General features: G+C 44.5%; 1 protein-coding gene across 4 annotated transcripts in view; it reads right to left on the bottom strand.

Moving 5' to 3' along the window:
* SCG5 (secretogranin V) overlaps positions 1-20,831 on the bottom strand; it is a 51,046-nt gene that overhangs the window by 7,792 nt on the left and 22,423 nt on the right. For 2 of the 4 annotated variants that reach the window (XM_032856911.1, XM_032856909.1), the window contains exons 3-4: positions 7,828-7,977; positions 3,652-3,764 (exon numbers count right to left, since the gene is read on the bottom strand). In XM_032856911.1, the coding sequence (XP_032712802.1) occupies positions 3,652-3,764; positions 7,828-7,977 (263 nt within the window). The remainder of the gene's footprint in view (positions 1-3,651; positions 3,765-7,827; positions 7,978-20,831) is intronic. The other 2 variants (XM_032856913.1, XM_032856910.1) reach the window with 1 other exon arrangement.

Raw genomic sequence — 20,831 nt, 5'->3', positions numbered from 1 at the left:
GTGTAGAAAAGCAAGACATGCTGTAGCTCCCCTCTATCCACGGTTCTGCTTTCCAGGCTTTAAGTTACCCGTGGTCAACCACGGTCTGGAAGCAGATGATCCTCCTTCTGACATGCAGTCAGATATCAGTGTTACATCACAATGCCTACATTATTCATCACAAGAAGGGTGGCACAGGTACAATAAAGATATTTCAGGAGAGATCACATTCATATAACTTTGATTGTGGTATATCGGGATAACGCTCAACTTTATGATTAATTACTGTTGTTAATTTCCTACTGTGCCTGATTAATAAGTTCAACTTAATCGTGTATATAAAGGAAAACACACTATACGTAGGGTTTGGTACTATCTGCAGTTTCAGCAATCACTGGGGGTCTTGGAACAAATCCCCCTTGGTTAAGGGAAGACTACTGTACTCAATTCATACTTCCATGTGAAGATCAAGCAAATCAGGGCATCTGGGTGGCTCAGTCGGTTAAGCATATGCCTTCGGCTTAGGTCATGATCCCAAGGTCCTGGGATCGAGTCCCACATCTGGCCCCCTGCTCAGTGGGGAGCCTGCTTCCCCCTCTGCCTGCTGCTCCAACTGCTTCTGCTCTCGCTCTCTCTCTGATAAATAAATAAAATCTTAAACAACAACAAAAAACAAATCAAGCAAATTATGTTTCACTGCCAGGTGGTACTGAGAAAATAAATGAGAGAAACTTAAGTTTAAATAAACACATAATTACAAATGATAAAAGTGTGTCATCAATGGTCATCAATCTGGTCATCAATCTGTAATACCAGTCTGTCCTGGTTTTCAAGAAGAGGTTGCAACTAAAGTTCTCAAGAGAGAAGTTTCCATCTCTCCCGCTTCCTCAAAAGGGCTCTCTGACCTCGCTCACACTTTTCTCAGTCTCTTTCCTGCTTCCTTTTGCTCATTTCCATTCTTTTGCCTTCAGCTTCCTCGCGGGCTATTGTACAGTTGGCCGTGCGAGGCCTCCCTCTTGGATATTCGTCTGCCCTTCTCCTCCCCCTTCGCCAGTAATTGCACGTGGTGCTCATGGGATGGCCAGAACGTGAAGCTGGACGGCGTGCCATTGGGCTCGTTGTGATTTCATCTCAACCACGCAGCGGTAAGTTCGTGGAAGACCAGCTCCATGCCTCGAAGACTATTGTATATCAAGCATCTAGCACAACACCTGGAACAAAGCAGGCTCCATATCTTCCACTTGTTCTTTGCTGAACCTGGCCCTTGCTTCTGTTTGGCCATACTTTGCCTCTCTGTTATGAAGTCCTTCTCAGGGCTCCTCTGTACTCTCCTACTTTTCCCCACCTTCTCTGCTCCCCTCATTCCCTCCTACCTCCCTCTCTTCTTCGCTCCAACCTTTAAAAACTTCCCTCAGAAGAAAAGTTCATGCTGTCTGTCTCCAGTAAACTTGACATAGCTCCTCTTTCCTCCTGCTATATTTACACCATATATCATTCTAGCCAGCTCCCCAGCCGCCTTCGAAATGTCATAGGTTCTTATCACATGGGGGAGGTTCACTTGAATCCACTATATCCGTGGCCTTCGTAGCTGCAATGACTTCATATATTTTTTTCTTGCCTCTAGTCTGTTCTTTCTCTATTGCATCTTTCCACATGCCACCAGAATAACCTCTTTTATAGACTTTCATGAGTTCAGTCTCCTATTCAAGAACTTATAGATGTTTGCCTGTATTAGTCAACATGTTCAAATTCTACTAGGAGGCCTCAGAATGGCTCCACAAACAAGTCTCCCTAACAGAACCGCTTATGAAAAAGAAGAGAAATAGAATTAATGCATTTTGGAAGAAGCAAAATTAAAGCTGCTGTGGTGCTTTCGGATGGGAAATGTGTCCAGGTCAAGTGTAGAGGGAATCAATTCAATGCAACCTTAAAACGAGGTAATGGAAAAATGAAAGCGAATGTTCATGGGGAGAGACATCTCTCTCTAAAACAGTCTAAAAGGAAGGGGGGGATTTTAGTCCTAAGACTACAATGGTCTTCGTCATGTAGGAAGCAAGGTCAGTGGCAGCCATGAACTTAGCAGGGACGGAAAACTCTAGAAACACTTAGGCAGGGATATCTGCTCATCCATTCACGCTGTAGATGTACTGAGCAGCTACTTCTACATGAATTAACACTCCTTAGTGTTTTCCCACTTTTCCCACAGGGCTTTTGCCTTTGATTACATAGGCCTGACCACAGGAGCACAGCTATATCGCCAGTCCATTGTGATCTCGTTGCACTCATTGTCTGAGCCTGTTTGGATCTTCTTGAATCCTGACTCCGGTCACTCAGTGTTCTCCCTTCCAACTCTGGGTCACCCCTTGAGAAGCTGATAAGTACGTGTTCTATATTTTCTATTACAAACATTTTCTAAAGATGCAGAGCGGAGTAGGGCCATGACATGCAGGATACCACGTGAAGTCTCTCTCCCTATTGATGAGGATTCCTTCCCAAGCTCCCTTTGGGTGAGGTTCTCTTGCCGAGCGATCCTGCCTCTCTTCACCTATTCCAAGAGGAGATCATGAAAGATCTCATCAAGTAGTTTGCTGAGATCCAAATGCACCACATTCACTCCATCTCGCTCGTCAAGCTGACAAGTAAATGAATGACACTGGCGAGTAGAAGAATATAGTCAGATTGACAAAACTTGTTTTTTTACAACCGTACGCCAAATGGTGATGATTTCTCTTTCCAAGGGCCTGCAATTTCTTTAATGGACAGTTAAGAGACTCTTGCCTAGTACTGACAGCAAGTTCACTGCTCTGCATTTGGAATTTTTCTTCTCTTTCCAAAGAGCAGAATTACATACGTCTGTTTCTAAGTTTCGGGTTTTTTTGTTTTTTTTAAGATTTATTTATTTTAGAGAGAGAGAGAGAGAGCATGAGTGGGAGAAGCAGAGGAAGAGGGACAGAAACTCAAGCAGACTCCACACTGAGCACAGAGCCTGATGCAGGGCTTGATCTTACCACCCTGAGATCACAATTTGAGCTGAAACCAAGAGTTGGACACTCAACCAACTGAGCAACCCAGGTGCCCCTCTTTCTAAGCCTCTGACGTCATTTTTTCTTGGTCCTGCAGAGATCGTCTCCCTCAGTCTGGAGAGAGAATTTGCAAATTTTCTCAGTATCCTTTTCTTTTCTTTTCTTTTCTTTTCTTTTCTTTTCTTTTCTTTTCTTTCTTTCTTTCTTTCTTTCTTTCTTTCTTTCTTTCTTTCTTTCTTTTCTTTCTTTCTTCCTTTCTTTCTTTCTTCCTTTCTTTCTTTCTTTTACAAAAATCCCACCAAAAAACAAACCAACTTATATACTTCCTACATGACTTTTGTGAAACCCTACCAAGACTTTAGGATGTGTTATGACACAGGCTGTGGAGGAGGCCAGAGTTGAAGTCTCTGGAGACTACAGCTGCTGAGATGGGTTCAGGTCACTGACTCGTGGGACAGGTATGCATCTTGCATCCTAGACATGTGTGTGTTTTGGTAATTACCTAAACTCCCTCTCAACCAGAGATTCCTGAAAAATCAGCTTCTAAACAACTTTTCTTCTCTCACCCCACCCACATTGCTCATTCCCGCCATCAGCACCTTCAGAATGCAAGAGTGGAAGATCTACTAGTCATTGAGATTAGACTCACCCACTTGCCCAAGCCTGGATAGTCATGTTCTGGATCAAAGAGGTGCTGGTGCAGCTGAAATTCTCGACTGAACTCTGCTGTGTCGGGGGTGTTCTCTAGACATCCATCATCTACTACAAACAACAAAAGGCTTTTGAGGAATGGCCAAGGCATCTATTGTTATTCTAAGAGTGAATTTATTAAAAACAACTAGACATCCAAAGGTCAGCATCTGTCCACATCAGTCACTCTGGAATTTGCTCATCCCAAACCCTCACTCCTCCTCCCACATGTGGCAGAGACTGGTTGGCTACTCACCAAACCCACTTCCCTTTCCCCCTCGGCACAGCTAATTTCCCAGCCTTGCCTGGCAGGCAGGTGGAGTCATATGCCTGAGTTTGTGCCAGTGGAATGTGGACAGAAGTGAGGTATTCAGCTTCCAGGCCTGGCCCATAAAAACCTCCTATGTGATCCCATCTCCTGCCCACCTCCCCCCAACCCCACCTGCTGCTCTGCTCGCTACATGCTGCTGGCCAGGGCAACTGTCACTGTCACGTGTCAAGAGGAAAGATGGCACTTTGGGGTTGACAAACCATCCATCCCTGTAACACTGTCACCCACCTCTAGTAGGATGTCACATGGGTGAGAAATAGCCTTCTGTTGTGTTACCACTTTCATTCTTATCTGTTAAAGAGCAAATAGTTCTTTAACTGGTATATTTCCATTCTACATGACTCGGTGGTGTTTTCCCCTGGGTGAGTTCTTCAGAAACAATTTCAGTTCTTGGAGAAAGCACCTTATGTAAGAATGACGCCATCACCAGACAGAATTGAGGTCTGTTATGGTGGTGATGGCATAAGCTTTGAGTCAGACAGACCAGAGCTCAGGGCTCCTATCCTAGCTCATAAGGGACAGATGGTCTTCATTCCATGGGAAGATTAACTTTGTCTCTCTAAACCCATGTAACCATCTGTGAGAAGGGCAGAATCCAGGACTTGCCTTACTGGGTAGCTGTGAGGAAAGGAGATGGTCACACACAGAACACCTCACACATAATACGTTCCCTCTGCTTTAGTTCCCTTCCCACCATCTCTTTTTAAATGGGAATTGATACTCTGAACCGTTCTTCAACATAAATCATGTCTTTCAATCAAACCCAAGAAAGGTTATCCCACTTGGCTGCTGCTGTGACCTCAGCCCTACCATTACAAGACATGCTGCTCTAAGATTAAGTCTTTTTTTTATAGTATCAAATGTGCTTTTAGACAATAGCTTCAAAGGAGGGGGGCAGAGGAGGGAGAGTGAATTTTGTGATGGGCCGGCGGGGGTGGGGGGAGAAAAGAGAAGAGTCCTTTTGCAAAGGGATAATGAGGCATCAAAGTGAATGCTGAAAGGAGTCAGACCAGCCAAAGAGTCCAGTCTCTTGGGATTGCTCTGAAGCCTTCTAGCAGCCTGAAGCACCCAGTGTCTTCATAGCAAGAAGCTCTCATGGGAGTCATTAGGTTTGAACAAAACCCCTAACATGGCACCCCACTTGTCACGGGTCTGCTTATCTAACTTCTTCATCTACAGCAATTACCATGTAGGAAGGAGACAGCCAATCCCGAGAGTTCAGGCCGTCTGCAGATGGCAGCTTAACAACTTTTCATAATTGTTTCTCCAGGATTTCTAAATGGCCCAGATTGAGATGTAGAGATATAGCCCTGCTCGGGGAATGGCGGTATTTTGGGGCCTGCAAATGTGCCCTGGGATTCACATCCTATGTCTGAAGATGCACTCTCTGCAGTCAGCTGCTCTGTCCAGGGTGGCCGGACCGTGATTCAGAAGAGAGCATGGCAGGGGAGGGGGAAGCCAAGATTGTATTCTTGGATTGCTCAACTGTGCAGTGTCATGATTCTCACTGAGGCTATCTCAAGCAATCTCCTACAAATAATGTCGAAATTTAGCTAGCAATTTCCTTTCTAGAATGAAAATGATGGTCAAACAAGGGGTGAGAAACATGTTTGTTTGGTGGCCAGACAGCAAAGAAAAATGGCAGGTAATGTGCGGTGAGAAAAGGTCTAGGGACTGTCACCTGACCCGGCTGCATCAGGACCCCTGGACTGCCCCATCTCAGCTCCTGCGTGCATGAAACTGGGGCTTGATTACAGGGATCTGGACTTTCTCCTTTCCCAGGGCAGCCTGGAACCGCATCTATGTTTTTGAAGGCACTCTGTCTTCATTTTACCGATGAGGACACGGAGGCGCAGGAAGCAGGCTCGCATACTAGAATTAGGACTAGACCTCAGATCTCTCGGCTCAGACTGTCCCATCTCCTACAGCAGTGGTTCTCAGACTGCAGTATGTGCCCGAATTGCAGGGAAGGCGGCTTAGAATACAGGTTTCCGGGGCCTACCCCAGGAGTCTCTGACTCAGCAGATCTGGGGGAAAGCCTGGAAATCTGCATTTCCACCAGTTTCCAGGTGATACTGATGCCGCCGGAAACCTGGGACCACACTTTAAGAACTACTGTACTGTATTATATCTAATCAGTTTAACCAAATCCCCATGGGGACTGTTGCTCTTCAAATTCTTTTTTTTTTTTTTTTAAAGATTTTATTTATTGATTTGACAGAGAGAGATCACAAGTGGACAGAGAGGCAGGCAGAGAGAGAGAGAGAGAGAGAGAGGGAGGGAAGCAGGCTCACCGCCGAGCAGAGAGCCCGATGCGGGACTCGATCCCAGGACCCTGAGATCATGACCTGAGCCGAAAGCAGCGGCCTAACCCACTGAGCCACCCAGGCGCCCTGCTCTTCAAATTCTGAACTAGTATTTCCTCCGACCCATCCCAAACCCCGCAAGCACATAAAAAGTGGCTGCAGGGATTGGCTGTGTGCGGTGATTCAGGTTTTCCCACAGGCGGCCCTGTATTCCCACCTTGGCTAGGATGCATCCAGCCAGTCTGGCTGCCCCACAGGCTCTGTGCCCCATAGAAACAGATGCCTACCCTACGTGAGAGGATGAGTATCTTTCAGGGAAAGCCTCTTTCAGAGAAAGCCTGCGTTGTGTTTAAGAACATCTGAGGGGCCAAAACTGTCAGAGTTTTCGGAGCAGGACACTTCATGGTGGTTGAGGACACGGTCCTGAATCAGGGAGACATGGGTTTGAGTCTCGGCTCAGCTACTTGCTAAGTGGGTAAGCTTGGACAGGCTATGCTCTAAGCTTCAGTTTCCATATATGCAAAGTAGGGATAATAAGTACCAACTATTGTTATTGTAGGCTTAGGGGAAAAAACTATTCTGGTGCTGGAAGTTAACACAAGCCCAACGGGAACAATGCATTATTCACTAGCGGTAAAATTAATTCTAATCAGGATGCCATTTAATGAGCCTTTACTTTGTGTGAGGTGTTCTGCTGAGTGCTTAACGTGGATCATTTCATTTAATTCTCACAACAACACCCATTTTGCCAATGAGGAAACCGGTGTGTAAATCGGTCGATTAGCTTGTTCAAGGTCACATATCTTGACTCGGGGTTTGAATCAGGTGGCCTGGGTTTAGAGCCACTACTCTTAACCACCAAGGTTAACTGCTTGAAGGCCCATGTAAGGGTAGTCCACTCACCATTCATTCTCTCTGGCATCACAGAGTAGGAAAGTGGGAGGGAGACACAAGCAGCAAAGAAAAGTTTCAAGCTTCTTCCTTAACCAACTTATTATCTTCCTGGACCCACTGTCTCTCATGCCACCCCCTTGACCCCAAAGGAATATTTCAGGATAGATGCTGTTTATAACATGGTTAAAATGTCAATTGTCAAAGGCAGTAAGGAAAACGATGTACATGGATAATCCGTAAACTGGTAAGTTTTAAGGACACTCAATGTGGGCAGCAGCTGTACTACAGAAAAGGCAAAAAGAAGAAAATCTCTCTCCATTTTTATTAAAAGAGTCGCAAGTGCAGAAAAAAGCATCAATTCCTAAAGAGGGAGAGAGAATGAAGGTAAAACTTTGGCAAGGGAGTCTTACGTGGGTGTATCTAACTGCCAGAAAGCACTGAGGGTTCTAGAAAAATTTCCCTTTCCAATCTACCTACAAATACATGGGGGGGAGTCCTTGGAATAGAAATACTATTTCTAAGAGTATTTGTAGTGGATGTTAGAATTTTCAATTTCTTCCCGAAGACTCCACCTTCCTTGAGAACCCTAGGGCATGGCCATTACCTGTTTTTCCAATAGGACAGGGATTTGGAGGGTCTGGGTAGCCTTGATCTTCGCTGAAGTCTTTAGGAATGTTGTCACCAGTCAACTCTGCCACAATGTTTGGGATGTTGCCAAAGGGACCCAAGTGCTGAAGACCTTCATGAGCTCCACCTGCCAGGGAATCAGAGTGGGTCACTTGAGTGCAGTGAAATTCATTTCAAATAATATGTACCCAGGCAAAGCACTGTGATCTATACTACAGAAAGAGAATAAGAAATTGAATAGTTTCTGCCTTTTAGGGTTTAAAACTTTAGTTGTGGAGACAGACACATGCCTCACACGCACCATTTCCGCACAAGGCACATTAGATACATGCCCGAGTAGAAACGTTAATACAGCATCTTGGGAGCATGGTGGAGGGAGAGTTTCATTTGGCTGATAAGATGGGGAGGGCTTCTTGGACCAGTTAGAACTCAAGTGGCACCTGGGGGGCAGGGTAGGGGAAGAGACAGGGAGGTAACTGTAGTCAGGCATGAGAATAGGCTGAAAAACAACACATTTTCCAAAAAAAAAAAAAAGAAAGAAAGAATGAAAGGAAAGAAAAGAGGCATGTGGGTGGCTCAGTCAGTTAAGCGTCTGCTTCAGCTCAGGTCATGGCCCCAGGGTCCTGAGATCGAGCTCCACATTGTGCTTGGCAGGGAACCTGCTTCTCCCTTCCCTCTGCCTGTCTCTCTCCGTCAGATAAATACATAAGATCTTTAAAAGGAAGGAAGGAAGGAAGGACATAAATCACTGTCTTCTTACAATTCTAGAACAACCACTTAAAACTCAGTATATTTACTTCAATCCTTTCTCCTCTGCATTTTTTTAAAGATGTTATGTATATGACAGACAGAGATCACAAGTAGGCGGAGAGGCAGGTGGGGGGAGGTGGGAAGCAGGCTCCCCACCGAGCAGAGAGCCCGATGCGGGGCTCGATCCCAGGACCCTGGGATCATGACCGGAGCCGAAGGCAGAGGCTTAACCCACTGAGCCACCCAGGCGCCCCTATGGTCTTATTTTTAATGTCTTTGATTTTAAAGTCAGCTCAGTCAAATATATTTCCACGTGTTTATTTATTAGCTTTAATTTCTTTTTTTTTTTTTTAAGATTTTATTTATTTGAAAGAGAGAGAGAGGGAAAGCACAGAGGGAGAGTGACAGGGAGAAGCAGGCTCTCTGCTGTTCAGGGAGCTTGATGAAGGGCTTGATCCCAGGACCCTAGGATCATGACCTGAGCCAAAGGTAGACAGACACTTAGAGGACTGAGACACCCAGGTGCCCTGTACTAGCTTTAATTTCTTTATGCAAGTTGTCTGTTTATACTTTTGGAATTTGAATGTTTCCCTTATCCATTTGCATGAACACTTTACACAGTAAAGATAACAAAACTCTGGCTATTACATCTCCTGCAACCACATTCCCATTTCCTCTGACTTGGAATTCCAGTTGTTACAGCAATATTTTACAAACGTAAGTTTTTAATATTTATGTAGTCATATGTGCTCTTGTTATTCCCCTTTGTGATTTCTTTTTGTCTTTCTAAATTTACAAAATTGTTGACGTTTTAGGAGTACTACCAACATTTGGATATTTTAGTGTTTTTTTGTTTTGTTTTGTTTTTTGGTGCATATAAAATAATTAACCAATTATTCCACCAGCATTAGTTAAGTAATCCTGTCCTTCCTATTCAGGAATCTTACTCTACCTGCATCACAGCAAACTCTTGGAATGAATTCCTATCTAATAATTGTATTGGGATATAGCTTTCTCAATGCACAACGTGCACCTTATACATGAAGGGCCAAATCAAAATCAGAAGGTGCCTTGATTAGTGTGCATGAATTTAGAGTCAACATCAGGCCACACTTTCAGGAGAAGGCTCCATAGCTCAGGGGTTAGAGCACTCATCTTGTATAATAGCCACATGCCCACCTCCACAGGACAGCCTTGCCAATAAGCTATATTATTTAAGTCCAGCTGGATGAGGCACCCTTCTCCCTGGATGAGCTGTGTCAAGGTTATTGCTCTGACACCTGCTTTTTTTGCTTTTTTGACTGAACCAGCTCCCTCTGGGAGTGACACATTTTTTTTTCCCTTTGGAAATATTAATGTACTCAGTAGGATCATGGTTAGATCTTAGTGTCCTGGGAATCACGTTGTCTTTGAAGTAATTTTGTATCAGTCTGTCTTAATTTATTACACCAGATTAAAGTTGATCCTTAAAAGGGTAATTATAGTTCCTTCAATTTCAAACTCCTCTAGCTCCCAAAACATAGACATCATCAAGTGGCTGGGTTGTTTCATTTACTTTTACGTTATATTTCATTGCTTTGTAATGGGAGTGAGTAGCCTGCAAAATTTCTGCATTAAAAAGGTATTATTTTTGGAAAATATCCATGTGAATATTTAAAATAAGGTATAATTTTATATCTGTCATAATCTAACACAATCTGATGGTTTAATCCTATCCTAATTTGATGGTTATGTGTTAAAATCTATTGCTACCAATAAGTCTCTCAACCTCTTATTCCTCACTGTTTTTGCTTTAGCATTTTGATGCTATGAGAATTGCCATGTTTGAGAGTATAAATTCCTCATTTTAATTGTGCTATTAATGGCTATTGAGTAAAAATGAAAATTGACAAATCATATTTCTTCCATTAGCACCACCACTCCTCATTCTGTTGTTTTGCTTGGTAAATCTTTGATCATCCTTCTATTTGCAACTTTCTGTTCTTTCTGATGGTTTTTCCAATTCCTCCGGTGGTGCCTGCCTTCAGAGACACTGGAGGGATTCCTATTTCTTATCCCACACTAACCAAGAGGGTGGAAAGGTGAAACAGACAGATCAGCACCCTTGGTATTGATACATTTGAAACTTTGTACAATCTTGGCAATGCGGTAACCACTGTGTTTGCTAAAGGGCACGCTCTCTGCTCTCTGGTGTGTCAATACATGTCTCCACTTTTGAAAGCACCCTAGCCTTAAGTGCCAGGAATTATCCAGCTTGGCTTAAGGGAGAATGCATGTCTTCTTAATGCTCCATTAGTAATTAATGAAGGAAGCAAACACAGTTTCCTTTATGGAGGGCCTGCCAAGGCTCTGTTTACCTCTGTGCACCAGTGCCATTAAAATGAATGTAACACTTGTTAAGGGGAGCAGATGTTTCTTACCATCTGATACCTTATAACACAGGCTCTTTTAAAAACTACATTTGATGACCTCAAATTGAGAAACATGGAGGTAGGAGCTGTGGGAGATACATGGAAATAACAAATGCTATCCTTTGCTCTCCAGGAGCTTGAATTTTATAGACAAGAAAACACATATAGGAAATAATTAGGAAATGATATAGTTGAGTATGCAACCAAATGCTAGTTATCGGGTTATGTTTAGATTATGTTCAATTTATCCCCCCCTAAAGCCAACTCAACCAAAATGTTGCGATGTTATGGAAACTCTTTGTTGTAGGGAGTCTCAGTCTCAACCAAATTAAATCATTAATCAATCACTTTTTAAAAAATATGTCTGAAGCACATACTATATATCAAGACCTGGACTAAGAGCTAAAACCAGGTAAATGGGGGTTTCCAAGTTTACAGTCTGCAAAACATGCATGGAGAAGAACACACTTGCAGTTCAGAGCTGGAATGCACTTCTAATGTAACCGGGATACAGCAAGATGTCACAAGCATGAGGGAAGAAGCATCTAACCCAGATGTGCAACACAGAGGACTTCCTGCAGGAAGCAACATACCAGTGATTATGTTAGGTGCTGTGGAAAACAAATGTAAAAGACATGGCTCCTGCTCTCTAATGGTTCTTCATTGTAGATGGTTCTTCAAGGCTAACACAATAAGCCAGTGGTATATGATAAGATAAATTCTCTGACATAATGCATTATGGTACAGACTGTAAATGATATAGAAATTCAGGAAACAGAGAGCTTTCCCAGAAAACATCCATGAAAGAGATGACCCTTGAGTTGGACTCATCAAAGACAGGATCCATCATTACAGGTGACCAAGGAAGAACCACAAGTGAGAGCACAGAGGTAGGTGTAAGTAAGGAATGTTTGAGTATCTGTGAGGAGCACTATGGGGGAAGGAGGGAGCTAGGAAAAGGGGAGAAGGCCAGTGGCAAGCAGACAAGTATGAATTAACATAGTAATAAATGGCAACCAAACTTTCTGGGCAGGAGAGCAATGTAATAATTGCATGTTACACAGAATGTTAATTTCGCAACAATTTAAAGCCCTTGTTCCCACTTAAGGATGCATATCAGAGGGGTGCCTGGGTGGCTCAGTGGGTTAAGCCTCTGCCTTCAGCTCAGGTCATGATCTCAGGGTCCTGGGATCAAGCCCCGCATCGGGCTCTCTGCTCAGCCTGCTCAATTCCTCTCTCTCTGCCTGCCTACTGTGATCTCTCTGTCAAATAAATAAACAAAATCTTAAAAAGAAAAAGGAGGCATATCAGGAAATTCCAATGCCCCCCTAGTCCAGAGCCACTGTATCCAAGTGTCCTTCTAAAGACTGCTATACGAAGACAGACTGGAAGAAGTTGAAGAAGTCCTGCTATAAGGCTACTGCTGAAACTCAGGGGTGGAGCAAGGAGGATTGGGGTTGGGGTAGTCATGACATGAGTAGAAAGAAGAGAGATTTCAAACAGTGCACAAGGGGAAGATGAGTCAAAACCCCTGAGGTCTCCAAAGCATAGAGGCCCCCTAAGTAGGGAAAATAATGTCTTTGGTAAAGACAGAATCTTTCACTGCAGCTTTAAGATTATTTCAGGCAATTAATTAATTCTATCCTGTGATGATGCTTTATTTATCTGTTTCCCTCACAGCCCTACCTCTCCACAAATGTCTCTAGAATAAAGAGAAAATATTCAATTCTGGCCAAATAGGTTTTAGGCTCAGTTTTGCTTATATAAACTTTGCTTTCTTTAATGCAGTTGGTACCGCTCAGCTGTTTACGCTCAAGCTCTAGGCCACGGGCGGGTTTTCTTCGCACTGTTATGGCAGTGAAGTGCCAGTCAGTGGTAGTGTTCAGAGGCAATGGAAGCGGGGAGCGGGGAAGGAGGAGAAGACGACCGAGGTTTGTGCGGTCCAGGCCAGAGCTCTTGGCTCTGTACTGAAACCCTCCATAACAATCTGTTGAGGCACCTTCCCACATCTTGGGGGATTTCTCTAAGAGAAATCAGCTTTTTTTTGCATTCCCACCCCCGACCTGTGCTTGGATTCTCCCTCCTCTGCATGTCCTTTTTAAATCGGTAAATCTGTTATTTCAGTTGGCCATCTGCTCAACCTCCGTTCTCGCCTTGCCACCCATGGGCTCGGGCAGTCTCAACATGGTGGCTCCCAGCAAGAGTCCTAAGGGCCACCAGCTGGGCCTGTACCTCCAATACTCATTCACCCGGGAAAGGGCACTAGCTTTTCTGGTTAACTTAAAACTCTCTTAGTGATTTTGAAGATCAGTTGGCAGTATCTAATAAATGAAAATTACCTATCGACCCAAAAAATTTTGCTTGGCTTCAGTCATGGGGATTTTGTGGTATCAGCTGAGTTATTTAGTTGTTTAGTTATATAGTGAGTAAATCTCTGGAATCATGCCTTGTCTTGATGTCATTTGACTCTCTTATATGTAGTGCACTTAAAAAAAAAAAGAACAAAGAATGAATCGAGTATTATAATTTACTGTAATTAAATTATAATGATATTTCACATCTCTCTTTCCTGGAGAATGTGGTTTCCCATATAGTACGCACATCCCTGAAGCATCCCCTTTAACATCAAGATTCATTTATTTAACCATTTTAAAGGAAAATTTTCATGATGAATTTCAGGTAAAGACTTTGAACAGCAGATTGGGAATACTACTGTCCCACCTTTTGATAATTTGGGACTATTACTGGTGGTATCAATGACTACGTAGTGTTCCAGCAGTGTGTTCTCACTGTGGGGAAGTGCACACGGTGACATCACCCTATGACACAGTCCCAGCTACGATGGCTTTTATAGTTCTTTGTCTTCTCCCTCCTTGTCAGTTGTTAATCCGAGTCATCCCAGGTCCTTTTCATAATGAAGTACTTACATATATAAATAAAGAGTGGGCCCCAGCCTTGCAAATCCCCTCCTCCAATTTGCTTTACTCCACACATAAATCACACGAAGATCCTGTCAAAATGCAGGTTCTGATTAATAGGTGAGGGGTGGGGTCTAAGACTCTGCATTTTTAACAAGCTCCCAGGGAATGGTGATGCCGTCAGTCCACACACCACACCTTCAGTAGCAAGAGGCTAATAAATGACAGAGCCAAACTTACTCAAATTATGTATTTAAAAAATGTTAAATTATCTCTGAGAGACGCCTTGGGGTAATGATCTTGGTTCATGGATTTGTGACGTCCAGGGTAGCCATTGAGAGGCTTTCTAAAATTCACTTGAGGTTTCAGATAAAGGAGCTGTGGCTACCATTGACATCTTTTCATTTAAGGTTTTACTCTAATTATAGAGGCACGTGCTCACATTTCACAAGGAAAGGATCCCACTGCACACTTTTCCATTCAAACAAATCCTGTGAGAATTCGAAGTAAATGCTTCCATCTTGAAGGTAATTTCTCACATACAGGTGATGTCGTTCACAGAGCCCGAAGACCTCACACCATCTAATACAAGAGTCCCTTCTGGCTGGGACTGGTGGGACAGTTTTGGTTAAAGTCAAGCTTGGCCAGAAATGAAGAAGATAAATGGGGTCCGGCACCACTGTCACCTTTTTGTACTATGACTGTTTCAATAGTTTCAAAGTGCTTTTATATCCTCATTAAAAATATTTCGTGAGGTCAATAAGACAAGCATGACTACTCCTAAGTGAGAAAGGGAGTCCTCAGAGGTTGTTATTTGCCTGAAATCACTCAGCAAGTTAGTGCTATCTGGAGACTGGGATCCCAGTCCTGTTTCCATTCCACAGTGGCACCAGGGGAACCCCCAAAACGCTCTACCCAGCCCATCCATTCCTTTTGTTGGGGGGGGTCATCTTCCCAAGATCAGCTCTAGCTCCAGAGCTGTCATTGGTAGAATGACCTGTCAGAATAATGGGGGCCTCTCTTATTTTCCAGCTCCCTCTGAGGCCTCAAGCTGTCTGTGACCAGGAGGGTCAGCTTCCCCCCACCACGGCCGAGCCTCAGCAGAATGACTCTGGAGTAGGGAGCGGCCATGGTCCCTGCCACTGTGGCTCCGTGGCATCTGCGTGCCAGCCTCATGCCAGAGAGTTAGAGCCTCCAGACCCAGCCCTGGCCCTGTGGACTCTGCCTCACGATTGGGTAACACCCTGATGAGCTCGCAGCCAGCAGTCTCCCCCAGAATCCCACAGCCCGCAGCGCCCTGCCGGGGCTGCCCATGGGGCCACACGACTGGGCAGCAGGCAATAAGGGAGAATTGTGGCCGGGCAGCCTGGTGCCAAGGAGCCAGTCAGCCACCTCGTAAAAAGGCAGCTCCATGAGCAGAGTCTGGCAGGGAGTGGGTACACTCTCCTGAATACCAGCCATTCAGCTGAAGGGAGAGGAGCCAGCAGTTTTCACTTAGGTCACCACAAACAGCCCATGCTAAAAATACCCTGCGGTCTAGGCCTTCATTCCTCCTGTACGTCCCCATGCATCGTTTACAAAGGCGCCCCCCGGCTTCTCCTGCGTTCCTGGCCTGGGACCCTGAGACATCGGGGAGGCGATTAGGAAGGACGCTGCCCTGCTCTGGTTTGTCCCTCACACTCTTGAGCCCCAGCGGAGCCAGAGGAGGGCAAGTAAACTGGAACAGAGGAGGCAGGGCCCCGGGCCTCAGAGGCCTCTGAGCAGGCACAGAAGGGGACCAGCGGGACACGGACAGTGTGCAGTTCCAGCGTGACCACGAGGGGACAAGAGGAGCCTGCATCCCAGGAAATCCTGAGGGACAAACTGAGGAAGCTCTGGCTGCCCCACAATTTTGTCTCCCTCCCCAACCCTACACCGGAGGTAAACACATACGCTGTTACACGAAGTACTACCATTTCCCCAAGATGGGAGGACAAATCTGTCCCCTCCTGTACAAGCCACACCTCGGATTTCTCCTTAGCACAGCACTTGGGGAGTCTGGCTACACACTACTGTCCGCACAGGAGCAAAGAAGACAGAGGCACGGAGAACAAAGACACACAATTTAGCCCTTATTAAGGCGGTTGGGGGGAACACCTGAAAAAAATGAACAATGTAAGGGTGGGATCTTAAAATGTTCAATGTTCGATATTCATGTTTCTACCTCCTTCAGGTCAAATAATTTAAATGAGCTAAAAAGAAGAAAAAAATAGTCATTTCTATAAATGTCCATCTTCAAAATTGACTATATAGGAGGCATTTTTGCCTAGATTCCTGGTAAGAAATAAGAGTCCCAAAATTCAAACATATTATTAAAAAGCAACTAATTTTCATTTACTGAGGACCCAAAGAAAAGAGAGCATCTTTTATACAGGGAACCTTTTATGGCTCTCTGTTGTTAAGATCCTGGGTTCAAGTCCACTTTCTGCCACACTTCTGAAAACATCCCAATCTCGCTGGACGTCAATTTCCTTTTTCTTTCTTTCTTTTTTTTTTTTTTTTTTAAGATTTTATTTATTTTTTTGACAGAGATCACAAATAGGCAGAGAAGGAGGCAGAGAATGAGGGGAAAGCAGGCTCTCTGCTCAGCAGGGCTCAATCCCAGGACCCTGGGATCATCACCTGAGCCAAAGGCAGAGACTTTAACCCACTGAGCCACCCAGGTGCCCTATTTCCTTTTTCTGAATTTAGGGATAGTATGCTCACAGGGGGAGGCAGCAGTGCAGGGAGAGAGCAAATAAGAGATTATATGCAAAATACTTGGTTTGCGGTCTGATAGCATGTAGTATGCACGCTAAATAAATATTTGCTCCTTTTATTATCCAATCAGTTAATTGTGTATATACACAATTAACAGAGACCAAATTAACAATCCTATGTATTCTTCACTCTGATGATCACAGCCCTGTATTTGGGGCAGCGAGCAACAGGGGCTCAAAACTCTGGAACTTTTTCTTAACAGCAGTGCCTCCTTACACCACTTAACACTAAATAAGTTAATATTTGGACTCAACCTACTCGATTTTTTCAGGGCAGGCATCCTCCATTCTTACCCAGGTGACATAATCTGAAGGATTTGTCATCTAGTCAAGGGGGCAAAACACATAAACACATATCCAATGGAAATGCTGGTTTGTGGAGGGAGACCACGAGCACAATGTGGACGGAGAACTACGTGTCCCAGAAGGAGATGATGAATGTAGAATCATTACCATTAGAGATGGGTGTTAGGGCCTCAACTCTCCTCCATGGTAATGGAGCTTGGCCGAAGCTGTTTAGAATGGTGAAGACTTGTGTTGCAATAGCCACATTCCCTAAACCCATGACAAGTGACCCCAAAGCACACAGCATTTGGTAATTGAGAAAAACAAAGAAATGATTCTATCTCTGCTGAACTGGCTTATTCATTGATTTGCCCCAGGGCAAGGGGGCTGGTCCAGGCAGTTTGCAAGAGCCATCCGAAAGCTCTGAGTGCCAGCCCGGTCCCTCACAGGGACGACCCCGCACAGCCCGCATCCTCCGCGAGCCCCGTCGTTGGCACGACCCTAAAGGTGCAGGAGAGATCTGGACTGAGTTGAATCTGCTGGCAGATAAGCAAAATATAATGCGTTGTTCGGATATTCTGTCTTGAAAGGCATTTGTTTTCGTTCCTTTTCTTTCTTCTGCTTCACCCGCCACCCCCACACCCCCAATACGAGGATCTAAAAAACTCAGGCTCCTTTGGGACCAAAGGCAACATTATCATCATCTACTCGGAGGCACGCAAACAGTGCAGGCAGAAACTCGGAGGCGGACCGCTGCGTCTGTGGTTTTCACATCTACATATGGTCCCAATTTAGGATCACAAGCAGAGCTGTTTATTTTAGAAAAGCTTTTTAGTTCACTTTTAAGGTATTTTGCTTAGGCACTGCTTGCTTTTCAAAAGAAGAAAATGTGTATTTTTTTCCAAAGTGGTGTTTGTTTTGGCTGTTTGCTCATTTACAAAAGTTCAAATTTTATTCTGCGAATTTAACTAATTCTCCTGCAGCCACCACAAGCCCCACCCCTCCCCGACGCAGTCGCACAAAACCCCAAATTAGAACAAAATACATTGATTTGAAAATGAGGCACTTGGAGGATAGCTGTGAATTTTGCAGGTTTTTTAAAAAGTCACTTTAATAGGTAATTTGCAGCAGCACTTTTAATCCCTTCATGTAACCTTATTTGCTGCCTGAAGTGAGGTCTCTATCTGACAATTTGTATGGAGGCCAAGTATGTTTTTTGTACTGAGGTTAAGGCCCATTGGGGGTCCTTTAAAACTTTTATTCTATGATTCTTGCTCCAATTATATGACTTAATGCGAGTCAGAGTAGAGCTTGAGTTGAGGTATCACTTATTGTTGAAAAAAATAATGTGACACTTAAACAAAACTGTGGTAGGATGAAGACATGGAGAAAACCATTTAAAAAACCATGTAAGAAAAAGAACATTAAAAAGTGAAGATATACACCTGGGCCCTCAGAACCTGGCCCTGTCTAGAGTCATACTGTCTCCAGCTATTGAAATCTCCCAAGTTCATCTTCGTTTCTGACACTCCACTTACTGATGACATCCTTTGTGAAGAACAAGAGCCTCACATCTCTGCTCTAGAAGATGAGCTGAGTCCCATGTGCCATTCCTTTGGGTAAGGCTCTCCACTAATACGGTAATGAGTACTAACTAATGTGGTCCTCTGCATCTTAGACAATTTCTGGGGAAATCACTGTAACTTAAATCACTGTAATCCCTCACAGGAGTTCTAGGTCCTCTGGTGTAGCAGCTCAAGAGACAAGTGGGACAGCATGGGTTCTTGGGTAAAGAGAAAGGGCAGTGTAGGGTCGGTCCCCGGAGGCAGGCAGAAATCAATGCAGGTAGAACATCGGTGGCCAGACCAGAGCCAAGTAAATGTCCAGAAGGTTTATAATCAGCGATGAGGTACACAAGGAGCTAGCTTCTACACAGGGAAAGGATGAGGGAGGTCTACAGGAGCCTGGGAGGGCTGATAGATGACATCAACACCAAGCCACGTGATAGCAGGAGTAGTCCCAGCCCCAGACTCACAGCTCTTCGATGGTTTCATCGGGGGCTGGACTTTCCCAGCCAGCCTGGGCTTTACGGGAAAGTACGACCCTGGGAACCCACAGCAGAGAAGGTGTGAGTAGGGCGTGGCAGAGACTGAGCCGGGCCCTTGCTGGATGGGACAGAGGTGGGAGGTGGCGGAGCTGGGCAGTCCTGGGCCAGCCCAGAGCCCCATTCTGTGAGCTGCTTGTTGTCAAGAATCTCCTTTCCAAGGTTCTGGCCTGGGCTGGGCACGTAGCTCAGGGATGCAATTATTTCATACAGCAGTTCCATCTACTCCTCTGTAGATTAAGACGAGGGGACTTGAGTTGAGTCAGGGAAGGCCTTCTGGACCACAATGAAGAAGGTCTCCCTGCATTAATTATTGATCCCTGACCTCCCTTTCTCCATCCAAAGTTGCTGTAAATAAGTGAGTATCTTTTATAAACAGCTAGCGTAAACATTTGTTTTGGACAGTGATCTCCTTATAGGGCATTCTTTTCTGCTTCTAATTTTCTAGTAGTTATTACCTTCTCCCTCCTCCTCCTCCTCCTCCTCCTTCCCCTTCTCCTTCCCCTTCCCCTTCCCCTTCTTCTTCTCCTTTTTTGTTTTTTTTTTTTTTAAATTCCAGCCCCAGGAAGGGAGAGCAGGTGGTGTGCGTGTGTCGGGGGTGGGGGGCAAGGATGGGGTGTTCACTCCGATGAAATCTTCTACCCAGCTCTGGTACCGTTTTTCTGGCCTGTCGTTTTCCCACTACACACAAATATTCCCAGCTTCTTCCTTTTGTCTCCCATGTAATCTCTGCCGGGTATTAGTCATTAAGAATAAAACAACATCAAAAACAATGAAAACCGCTGAACTTCTCACTGAGCACCCGCTAAGTGCCCAGGCACCATACCTGGGCCGAGAGCCCAACGCCGTGTTAGAGGAGACACAAAGGTGATCGGTCACAAGGCTGTGTGGCAAGTGGCAGGCAACTCCCCTCGGTGGAGCCTAGAAGAGGGGCATCCGGGAGCACGCACTCAGATGGGCAGAACACTCCATGTGGGAGACACGGGAATGGTAACTCACGGGTTTCTTTTGAACCTTAAAAATGGCTATCTTTCTTACCCACAGATGGTCATGGGGGTAAAGAGAGCACAATTCAAATTCACAAATAAACCCAGGCTTCGTGTTTTAACATATACATTTGTAAGGCATTTTTTAAAAAATAACTTTAAAAAATAATTCAAAAAAATTTTAAATGGCTTCAAGCTCTCCACCTACACCCTCAACTAAAATTTTAACTAGAACTACTGGCGAGAAACACTATTGGCCTGGGTAAAATTTGGTCCCTTGTTACTTGGAATAGTACACAGGAGCCCTGTTAGGTGAAAACAGAACATGAGCCACACCGGTGAGCTGGAATGGTCTAGTATCCTCATCTCAAACAGTAAAAAGAAACAAGAGAAATTAAATGTAGTAACTTATTTTACTTACTCCAACATACCCAAATTATTATCATTTCAGCATGTAATCAGTATTTTGAAAAACTGAGTGATGAGATATTTTGCATTTTTGTTGAACTATGTCCAAAATCGTTTGTGTAGATTATACTTAGGGCACGTGACCATTCAAATGGGTCGCAGAAATGTTGGACAGCTCAGGTACACAGAAGGGCCTGGTGGGAAAAGTTCAGGCTCTGCGACCCACGTGCCTCCCTCACCCTAGCTGTATGACCTCGTCTCTAATCTGAGGATACAAGGAACGCCAATCTTAAGGGGGCGCCAGGAGCAGAAAATAAAATA

The sequence above is a fragment of the Lontra canadensis genome, unplaced genomic scaffold, assembly GCF_010015895.1.
Source record: "Lontra canadensis isolate GAN:19392208 unplaced genomic scaffold, GSC_riverotter_1.0 scaffold12, whole genome shotgun sequence".
Taxonomy (NCBI): domain Eukaryota; kingdom Metazoa; phylum Chordata; class Mammalia; order Carnivora; family Mustelidae; genus Lontra; species Lontra canadensis.
Note: the sequence above shows the minus strand (reverse complement) of the source record. Positions and strands in the feature narration are given on the sequence as shown.